General features: G+C 30.7%; 1 protein-coding gene across 1 annotated transcript; it reads left to right on the forward strand.

Moving 5' to 3' along the window:
- Positions 1–1421: 1421 nt before the first annotated feature.
- Positions 1422–10908, forward strand: PGO_130630 (high mobility group protein B3; the record flags this gene model as incomplete). Its single annotated transcript, XM_028689579.1, has 4 exons — positions 1422–8753; positions 9147–9274; positions 9760–10469; positions 10754–10908. The coding sequence occupies 4 exons, from the start codon at positions 1422–1424 to the stop codon at positions 10906–10908; spliced, it is 8325 nt and encodes a 2774-aa protein (XP_028545380.1).
- Between the last annotated feature and the right edge of the window lie 1369 nt (positions 10909–12277).

Consider the following 12277-nt stretch of genomic DNA (forward strand, 5'->3'; position numbering starts at 1 on the left):
ACTTTATGTTCAATATATATATATATATATATATATGTATGCATATGAACACATATATATAAATGTGGATATACATATCTTTTGTATACATCCTTATGTGCACAATATGATCGTAGTCATGTATGCAAAACATACGTATGATGAGGGGACACTGAGAAAGTTTGCTGTAATCTAGAAAGAACTACAAATAATAATTTAGGGATATCTAACAAACGGAAAAATGTTTGCTAAAGACGACTACTTTCCCATCAATAACCTTTAATTGAATTTTTTTTTTTTTTCATACGTTTTGTGAATTTTTTCCGTCCTATCTTTTAAAGCAATGTGACCAGGAGAGTATTTAATTTTTTTTTTTTTTTTTTTAAGTATCCTTTCTCATCGCACATTAGAACTATAGGAGTGCATATTTGTATGTTCATACATTCGTATATTCGTACATTCGTATATTCGTACAGTTGTATATTCGTACAGTTGTATATTCGTACAGTTGTATATTCGTACAGTTGTATATTCGTACAGTTGTATATTCGTACAGTTGTATATTCTCACAGCTGTATATTCGCACAACCGTATATTCTTACGTCAAAAGTGTTGCCGTGCTGAAACGTGTTTAATATTGAACCACCACACTATATGAACATATAAACCCTTCCGTCTTCTGCTCCTGTATAGACATTTATTTTCGTTCATATATCATATTTGTACGCTTGCATTATGCATATATGCATACTTTTTATGTTCTAAGTATTTACTTCTTTTTTTTTTTTTTTTCAATACATTTTTGTGAGAAACTTATTTTATGTAAATATATATATTAATTGGAAAATAACGGGAGGTATATTTTCCCATTTTTTTTTTTTTTTTTTAAAAAAAATACTCTTTTTTTTATTGTTTTTAATTTTTGAATAAAAAAGAAAAGAAGAAGGTTAGGTTTTCCTTTTAAGAAAGAAGAAAAGTAACAAATTATATTTTCCTTTTGAGAAAGAAAAATTGTAGAAGGAAGAGTAAAGAAAAGCACCAAGGATTGTAAGAATATTAACAAAAAAAAAAAAAAAAAAAAAAAAAAAAAAAAAAAAAAAAAAAAAAAAAAAAAAAAAAAAAAAAAAAAAAAAAAAAAAAAAAAAAAAAAAAAAAAAAAAAAAAAAAAAATTTTCTTTTTAAAAAAAAAAAATTTTTAAAAAAAAAAAAAAAAAAAAACACAAAAATTTTAAAAAATTTAAAAAAAAAAAAAAAAAAAAAAAAAAAAAAAAAAAAAAAAAAAACGCAGTATTTTGCCTAAAGGGGTTGCAAAACATAAGTGGTAAACATTCACAAATACAGAAAAAAACATATTCCAATACAACAAAACAGGACCAATCGTAGGTGTAGTAAAAGTATTGTATCAACTCCCCCCTCCCCCCCCTTTGCACGAAGAACACGAAATGGACATTGTGAAGAGGGCAGATTCATTGAAAGTTCTACAACTAAAAGAAAAAAAAAATTATTTGGACAATAATATTCTAAATTATCCTTACTTGACAAACAAGAAAGAAGAAAATAATATTTTATGCAACGAATCACAAAACGTTACTCAGATAAGCGATTCAGGAAGCATAAATACGGAGCATCAATCCATTCCTCTTAGTAACGATGAAACATCAAAAGATCAAAGTTTTACGAAGAATGATTATAAAACTCTAATTAAAGGAGAAGAAGTGGAAAATAGGAACACAGAAAAGTATCCAAAACAGTTGAACGAAGAAATTGTAAATTATGTAGAAGGGGAAGAAAACAAAGATGGTACATTCCCTTGTAGTTACAATACGGATGTAAGTCTTAATTTTATAAATGAAAAAATAGAAAAAGATCAATTAAATCACATCAATAAAGAAGAATTGTCCCAATATAATATCGAGATACATAATAAGGATCAGATAATTTCTCGAGAAATTCAAGATCAAACAATTCTTAAAAATGAACTTAACAAAAATATGCATATTGACAAAAATGATAGTTTCAAAATTTTATATTATAATCCTTCCCGTGATTGTAATGATAATAGGATAGAACTGAATAGTTTTACGTCTACCAATATTATAGATAAGAAATATATGGCTAGTTCAGTTCCGACATATAATGCTTTTTGCAATAGTAATCTTGTCCTTAAGGAGAATGGCAATTACAGAATTGCAGAAAATGGAAGTTTAGAAATTGGATGCGATGAAAAACGTAGTACCGACGACAAGGGATACGTGGATAGACATACGTGCGAAGGTAGTGAAATTTGCTGTGGGAACAACAGGGAGGATGGCCAAAATATGAACAGTGATAACAGCGAGAGTGGCGATAAGAACGGAAAGGACGATCAAAACGAGAACCATACTCATAATGAGAAGGATAATCACAACGAGAATGATAATCATAATCGAGAAGACAATCAAAACGGAGAAGACAATCACAACGAGAATGATAATAATAACGAGAATGATAATCAAAACGGAGAAGACAATAAAAACGGAGAAGAAGACCCAAACGAGAAGGATAATCAGAACGGAGAAGAAGACCCAAACGAGAAGGATAATCAGAACGGAGAAGAAGACCCAAACGAGAATGAAAATCAGAGAAACAAAACGAAAGAGAATTACAAAATGTACCTTAATAAAATAAACGAAATGAAGTCAAACAACATAATATGTAAATATAGAAATTCAGAAAAGTATATTAAAAAGAAAATTTTTAATTATCTACGTAAAAATAACCTTATCACCGATTTGAACATAGAGCATCTATATGTTTACGTCAAAAATATATATTTTTTAATAATTAGAAATGAAACACTTATTTTTTTTTTCATTTACAACACGAAAGATGTAATGAATGCAGTTATCCATTTTGAAAAAGATAATAACATAAGTTATAAGCATACGGATTTCCTTTTATTTTTATTGTCCAATGATGTAGATATATACGAAAAATTGTTGAGTCAAATAAATTTCAAGTTCGAAAAGGAAGAACTTATAAGTAAACTAAAAAATTTAAGAAGAAAAGTAAAAGATTTGAAGTTTGAGGAAGAGAGGAATTTATTTGATGAATGTATTCAGCAGCTTCATCTGCTGAAAAACGATAGAAGAATAACCATAGAGATGTACAAAGCTGATAGCAATTTGCCTTCGAATCCTAGTGCGCATGAGAGTAGTAGCCCTCGTGATGTAAATCAGCGAGATGGTGCAAATCAAGGAAATTGTGAAAATCATGGAAATTGTGCAAATCATGAAAATTGTGCAAATTCTAGTACAGGAGGAACCATTTGCAGTAGTCATACTAACAGCAATGATCATGTTGATACAAAACAAAACAATGCACTACTGAAAATATCTTTGAAAAATTTAATCCCCAAATTATACAACTTCAGAGATTTTAAGGGAACCAGTAACCTGATTCACAATATTGGAAAAAGTATCTCAAAAAGGAATGTTCAGATTAATGTGATGGAAAAAAAAAAGAAAAAAAAGAAAAAGGATCAGACACAGTCTAATCTGCTCAACACCAAAACATCACACTCAAAAATTCCGTATGCAGAAACACCTTACCCCAAAATGACAAACTTTGATATGCATAATATGAGCGAAGCGTACACAAATGTACCAAATGCAAACTCAGCTTATGCAGACATGCCACAAATGAATCCTGCTAATATGAGAATTACATCCCCATCGAACAGTGGGCCATATGCAAATATGACTCTCCCCAATGGACCTTACTCAAATATCTCATTCACCAATGATACTTATGCGAATATGACATATAGGAATGATCCATATGCAAACTCAGAGAATCCAAATGGATCTCACAGGAACACTGCTTATTCTAACCATGTTTATATGAACATGACACATTCAAATGAAAAACATGACAGCGATGTGTATACCAAAGGGATGATGTACCCCAACGGAATTAATAACTTTTACTCAAATAATTTCCAAGGATCCCACGATGGAAATTATAAAGCCAGTTACACGGCAAATTATGCTGCAAATTATGCGGTAAATTATGCGGTAAATTATGCGGCAAACTATCAGACAAATTATCCAGTGAATTACTCAGCCAATTATCCACCAAACTACGGCTCCGGTTATGAAAGAAATTATCAGCTTGGAAATAATAGTGGATATGGAAATGAGCTCATGCATGAACGAATGAAGGGAGGTGAAAACGTTGACATGAATAGCCATCTGAACAGTCATCAGAACAGTCATCTGAACAGCCACCTGAACAGCCACCTGAACAGCCACCTGAACAGCCATCTGAACAGCCACCTGAACAACCACATGAACAACCACATGAACAACCAGGCAAACGATAACTCCATTGAGTTTGGGAGCGAAGGCCAAAATGAGTACTCAAACGAATGCATGCATGACTACATGAATGACTACAGCGTGGAAGAAAACACAAATGCAAACCACTTAGATGAAAACAAAGAAACTAAGAAGAAAAGCATTAGAGGAATTACATCCTTTACCTTGTTTGCAAGAGAAAAGAGAAAGGAATTACTTAATCAGAAAGTATTTTTAGGTAGTTCCCTAACTGAACAAACAACAGCAGTTGCAAAAATATGGAACAGTTTGAGTAATGAAAAAAAAAAAGAGTGGGCTGCCAAAGCATCAAAAATAAATGAAGAAAACTATCTTTCTCAAAAAAAGAAAAAAAAAAGAAAATTCACAGCATTTAGTATATTTGCACGTGAGAAAAGAAAGGAACATAAAGAAAAAAATATTGATATGGGATTAACTTTAGCTCAGCAAAATTCCTATGTGTCCAAATTGTGGAAACAACTTTCGAATGAAGAAAAAAATAAATATAAAATTCTGTCCAATAATGTTAATGCAGAAGTGGCAAGAACTTATAAAAGTGACATGAAATATATGAGCGGAGAAAAACTTAGCGGATTCAAGGGAAGAATCAAGGCATTAGATAATATGATAAATCGACAGCTTTCTAGCAGTTCTATGGGTTTTAATAATGGAGTGAATAATAACATGAATTTCATGAACAATATGAGTTATATGAATCATATGTCTACTGCACCCGGAGGCACTGTCTTACCAAACGGTGCAATACCTCAACACGGAATGAACATTTCCCATGGAACTATTCCACACAATATGTTAACCACGCAAAATGGAATGTCTAATAGCAACCCTATGCAAGTAAATAATGAAATGGGCAGCTTAAGTATGCCAAATGATTCCATTGTCCCCAATGGATCCAATGATATAAATAACATTGGTTACATGGATTATGTTAATTATATGAACACCGTGTTGAGTTATGACAACCCAACTTATATGAGCAAGATAATGGATGGTGGCAATGAGAACTACATGAACATGATGAATAATTTGACGAATGAAATGGCAAATGAGATGACAAATGAAATGGCAAATGAGATGACAAATGAAATGGCAAATGAAATGACAAATGAAATGACGAACGAGATGACGAACGAGATGACGAATGAGATGACGAATGAAATGACGAGTGGCTTACCGAACTTGAAAAAGAAAGAGAAGAAGAAGAAAAGCACCAAATTAAAGAAAAAGGAAAATAAAAAAGATACACACAAGGTAGAAGGAGGACAATTAATAAATAAAGATAATTTATACATAATAGGGGAAAATAATAATTCTATGTATGGCGCAAACAACAACATGCTTGGTGTTTATCCCAGTGTTGCTAGTGGTGGCAGAGCTCTTTATGATCAAAATATTCAAAGTGTTCAAAATATGACAAATATAGCAAATATGACAAATATGACAAATATGACAAATATGACAAATATGACGAATATGACAAATATGACGAATATGACAAATATGACGAATATCTCTCAAGTGCCAAATAATGGTAGTAGTAACCCCTACAATAGTAATAACAATAACAGCTACACTCCAAACAGCGTTCATAAAAACAGTTCTGTCAATATACCTTCTCCCAATGACAGTAACGCTTCTGCAGAATTGGTATATGCAAATAACTTGTTGAATTATTATACTAATCAAGAGAATCTAAACGAGGAAAAGGATCCTATGAAAAACAGCATTCCAAACGTAACCAGCATGAACAAGGATGTTTTACCAACAGATAACACAAACGGAAGTACAAACACTAGGGCGAATCCATCCATGGTAAATGTTGCAATTGACGCAGACAAAAAAGAGTCCATAATGAATGAACAGCCAAATAAGAATTTTGGAATCATGACGAAATCAAATGTATTTAGCAATCCAAATAAGAGGAATGCAAATATTATGAATATTCCACCTTATAACAGTGTACCTTTGGAAAATACCAACCATTGTAACATGACTTCAAATAACAAAACTCCTTTTAATACGGTACCATATAACACAATACCAATGTATAATATACCACCAAACGGAAATGCACAAAACAATAAACTCTCTTTGAATAACTTTCAAAGTGGAAACTTCAACAACATAAAAGCAGCACCTTCAAAAAACAATACGCTTATGAACAATACGGATAATTTAGATATGATAAAAGATCCCCAAAAGATGAATGAAATTTCGTACCATAGTTCGTATGCTATCAATACTGCAGCCTCAAATATATCCAATGGAGACTCTAACCAATTAATATTAAGTGATAGTTTTAAAATGTCATGTAAAACTAAAAGTAAAGAAAAACTTGAAGAAATGATGAGAAAAAAGATGAAAAAAGATGAAAAACAAAAATTAAAAGAAAAAAAATTAATGCTAAAATTGTATGATAAGAAACGTAAACAATTACTCAAGGCAGAAAAACAAATGGAAAAAAATAAAAAAAAAAAAAAAAAAAAATTTGTAAATACAATTGAAGATTGTAATAGCATGTATTTTCATCATCAAAACACAAACCCAAGCTTAATGAATAGTAAGAATATAAACCAAAATTCGTTTGATGTCCCTAATAATTTTATGAACCATCCCATTGTTAATAACTTTAACCCATACGGAAATGTTGACAGTATGGATGCTAATGGTATTCATAATCAAAATATAATAATGTCTAATAACTCCAGTGTGATGAACAGTAAGGCAAATACAAACATTGCAGGACATAGTATGATTAGAAATACTATTTTCAATAGGAACATCACAAATGAAAGCATTCCAAATGGCGATATTTCCAGACGAAGTATCACAAATAGCAACGAAATCGTGAATTTCCAGTTTATGAAGAACAACATGAATACATTGACTAACATGAGCAACAATCAGCAAACGATCTACAATTTCGATAATAATTACCCTGTGGATATCCATGAAATGAGAAATTATATACCAAGTCATTCTGACAACAGAAGGACGAACAGTGATATAAAGAATTATGAAAATGGCACAATAAACATGCATGAAAATCAAGTAGACATATCATTACCTGTAAACGAAATGAAAACCTACACAAATATTAAGGTTAAGGAAAAATGCAAAAAAAAGAAAAAGACCAATAAAATGGATGCTTATATGTTACACAATGCGAACAAATTAAGAGATGCAAATGAAACAACTACTGCAAAGAACATTCCATATATTAATGATAATAAGATATACAACTCTGAGTTCAGTAATATAAATTATGAGGAGAATATCTATAACAAAATGAATGCTAGCAATTCCACATCGAATAATCAAAGTGACAATAATGTAAGGCATCTTGACAAAATGACAACAACACCCCTTCACGTGGCAAATTTTGAAGAAAAAATAAATGAAGAAAAGGAAGATATGCAACAAAATAATTTAAATTCCATGAACAAAACACCTAGAATAATTTGTGATCCAGATCAAATGCACAACAATGGTGATAATAATATTATAGAAAATAATCAACATAACGATAATGAGGCAAGCGTTAATAATTCGGTTAAGAGAAACGTGACGTATAGTGTAAATATGGGAGTAGATGAATTCTATGACATGAACAAACAAGTTGTCTCAAATTTAAAGAATCAGCACACCAATGAGAAGAATAACAACTATGATGCTTCTAATATAACTACAAATTATGATACATGTGTTACAAGTCCTTTAAAAGAGAAGGGAGAAAATTATGAAGAAATCACAAACCAAGACATGGAATTAGAGAAAGACGAAGAAAACTTAAAAAAGCACAATAATGCTGAAAATAAGATGAACAGTTCGTCAAATGATATGAACAGAATTCAAAATGATGATAAAGTGTTTTATGATAAAAAAGAAATGGACGCAATGATAAATAAAATGGCAAGTGATGTTGACAAATCAAATAGTAGAATATATAATATGCATTTTTTCAACAATGAAAGCAGAGAAGTAGAAGAAAATATGAACAAACCTAATTCAAATGAAAAAAGTAAAAATGAACCAAATTTACCATTACATGATGAAGAATCGTTAAGCAGCATTGGTAACAACTTTAATAGTACTATTAATACAGCTCAATATGAGGCCAATTTTAATAGAACATTGAATGAAGATTTAGGAATTAACATAAATTACAAAAACGAAAATTATGTTAGCAATGATGAATGTAATGATAATAACCAAAATAATAATACGACATACTTTTGTCCACAAGATAGCTCTATCACGGGAAGCAAGAACGAAAATGAAAAATTGAATAACTCAAATGTGTGTGACACGCACAGGAACGCAAATAGCATGACCTACTACCATGAACGGATGTTAGAAGAAAGTAAAACGAACAAAAACTTGGTATATTTTGATACGGTATGTGAGTAACAATTATAATACTCGGCTATATTGAATGTGCAATTAAACGTAGAAATTTTCCTTATTTTTTGGATCTCATTTTTTGGCCTAATTTTTTGGCCTAATTTTTTGTCCCTACTTTTTGTCCCTACTTTTTGTCCCTACTTTTTGGCCTACTTTTTGTCCCTACTTTTTGTCCCTACTTTTTGTTGTATTTTTTCAGTTTTGCAATAAATTTACCACGTTTTTTCCATATGTGCATGTTTGTTAGTTCATTCTATAAGTGTAAATCCTTTTTTCCTTTCAGTTGTACCAATATGCACATACGTATAGAACATTTTTTTCAGCTTAATTTTATATTCCTCCATTTACTTCCCCCCCAACACCCATTTTCATCCACATCAATCGTAGGACCCTAATGACATTCCAGAAATATCAGACGACATCGAAATAGAAGCACCAAAGGAGAAACAGTTTTTTAACAGTGCTTCACATTATTTAGAGTTAGTAAATAAAAATATAAGAAGAAAAAAAAAAATGTCTTCTTCTTCCCTGAATGATACTAATGGTAATATTCATTTTGTGTAAAATGAGTATATAATAAATTATAGCTTTTGTGTCATTATGAGATAAAAAAAAAAAAAAAAAAAAAGAAGAAAAGTATTTTCGTTGTTGGAGATGAAAACCTTGTATACACACAAGCAAGAAACGCATGCTTAATTTATGTTCCTCTGAAAGATAGATGTTATATGTTTCGGTGTATGATTTTTCTTACACAGATAGAGCACTATTTTTTTTTTTTTTTCTTTTCTCCCTATTTTGCAGATAATGAAGAAGGTACCATATGGGACCTTTTTCAAAATAAAGGAAGAAAAAAGTTGAGAGTTGATAGAATAAACACAAGTAAAGGACACTCAGAGAATATGTTTAACGAGTATGAAATGAATAAGAATCAAAATGATTTTAATTTTATGGATGTAAATAATGATTGGAATAATGGAAAAGTAGATGGAAATATTAACAGTGAGAATAAGAAAGACGATGATGATATTGTTAATAGCATTTTTAGAAGCTTAGAAATGGAGGAAAATATTTCATCGCAAATAGGAAAAAAAACACAGAATGGTGAAGAATATACATTTATGAACGAACAAGTGGATAGTAAGGCATATGATGATGATGAGATGAACTTGAACAATAATTTAATGCAACAAAATAATCAAGATGATATTATAAACTTCCTTGATGAATCTATGCAAAATTGCGTAAACAAATTGAATATAACAGAAGGAGGAGAAATCATATATGATGACAAAAGAAAATACAGTTCTAACAAAATAATAAATGAAAGTGGTATACAAAATAGTAACACCATCTTCATGTCCCAAAAAAGTACATTTAACGCTAATTTAAATAAGAATCAAATTGAGAAATATCACAATGCTTATAAGAAAACAATATTACCTAAATGGACAGAAGAAGAAACTAATAAATTTTATGAAGCCATCGAAATGTTTGGTGTTGATTTAATGATGGTTCGTGCATTTTTACCAAAATTTTCGGACAAGCAAATTAGGGATAAATATAAAAAGGAAAGAAAAAATAACCCAATGAAAATTGAGGAGGCTATAAAGAAGAATAAAGAAATTGATTTAGATGCTTATGAAAATGAGAATGGTAGAATTAGCATATCTGCAGATCCGAGTAACGATGAATCTCCATTAAATTTCCAAGGTAATGAGCCACAAATCAAATTTTACTGCACTTCTCAGATTACTGCATCTTAGTGCCTATGTGTCTCTCATAATTTTGTAACACTTGAGAGGGGCGGGTGGGATGTACAAATTCCTAAAAAACGCATGAATTGTGTTTTCCATTATAACTATTTTTTTTTTTTCCCCATATCCCCGTGTTTCTCTATGTACATGGGCACTTAAAACGTATGAACATATAAACACATGAACATATGAACACATATAGCTCCACGTTTTTACACACACACGCACGCACCCTTGTAGATGACAAGTGCTTGAATAATAGAACAAGCGTGGCAAGCGAAGCAGACGGGACAGTTGTTAACATTTTCGAAGGGAAAGAAGATTTGGGCTATAGCATGCATCAGTATTCTGAATATCAGGAAGACCCTGATTTTAACATTTTGTGCATGTTCTAATTTTAGAAAATCCTTTTTATTTCTTTTTCATTCTTACCTATAATGTACATGCGTATAAACCTATTTTGTTATTACACCAACATGACCTTGTAAATGGTTATATAACTACAAATGAACAGTATATCATTTGTATGGCATGCAAAAATGTGAGCATTTTTTGAATTACCACTTTTTTTGAATTATCACCTTTTTTGAATTACCACTATTTTTGAATTATCACCTTTTTTGAATTATCGCTTTTTTTGAATTTCCACTTTTTTTGAATTGTCACTTTTTTTGAATTGTTACCCCAACTGTGTGTGGTTTTTATGCATGTGTTTGTGGCTGTAAAATGTTGTCACGTCTGTTTCATGCATATCTAGAAAGTTTGCATTGTGTTCTTATAAACTTGCAAGTTGAGTAAAATATAAGACATGTATAAATAATATACACAATTCAATGATTTTTCCATTTCATTATATTCCCCTTTTAGTATTTTATTATTTTATTTTTTAAAAGAATATACAACATGATATTTAACTGGCCAATATATTTCATTGTGCCTATCCCTATCCCCTTTTGGTAAATTATGAAATGTAACAAAAAGAAGAAAAAGAAGAAAAAAAACATAGAAAACAGTCCATTTTACAAGAGTTAACGAATCGTCGAGATAAAAGGAACAAAACTATTCTTCCTGCCCCTTTGTAAGGAGCTAATATGTTCGGATAATATGATCCACACCAATTGTTAATTCCGTTATAACAACAAATTTTGTCGATTTAATTTCAATTTGTCCTATTTTTTTTTTAAAACTTGATAATGTATGTATTGTATAGCCGTCTTAAAAAGATGAATTTACACACTCCAGGACTTTTTTACAGCAAAAAAAAAAAAAAAGAAAAAAAAGGGACATGCAAATATATGCCCTCATAACATTACTGCTTATGTTGAGCTACAAAAACGGTGTAAAAACAATGTACTTGTGAGTACTGCTATGCACATATGTAAATATTCAGGTTTGATAAAAAAAAAAAAAAAAAAAAAAACGAACTCCGAATCCGAATAAAGAATTTAAAAATTAAAATGAATATGAAAAGGGAAGACGACGGTGGTTGCAACTGCTACAGCGGAAGGAAGGGTGCAAGAGGGGTGTACCCACCCTATTTAGAGTTTATATCCATTCGGTTCATGATTAGTTTGGTTCCCTTCAGGTATCATTAACTCCTATTTTTCACCGAAATTTCCCTTTCCTATTTCTCCATGTTGCATATGTGATTCTAAAAGCACCGACACATGTATGTACTGAAAAAAAAAAAAAAAAAGCAAATTGGTGACATTTTCCAACGTGACGGCGTAAAAGAAGAGACCTTTTCTTTTTCTTCTATTCTTC

The sequence above is a fragment of the Plasmodium gonderi genome (genome assembly GCF_002157705.1).
Source record: "Plasmodium gonderi DNA, contig: Chr13, whole genome shotgun sequence".
Classification (NCBI taxonomy): domain Eukaryota; phylum Apicomplexa; class Aconoidasida; order Haemosporida; family Plasmodiidae; genus Plasmodium; species Plasmodium gonderi.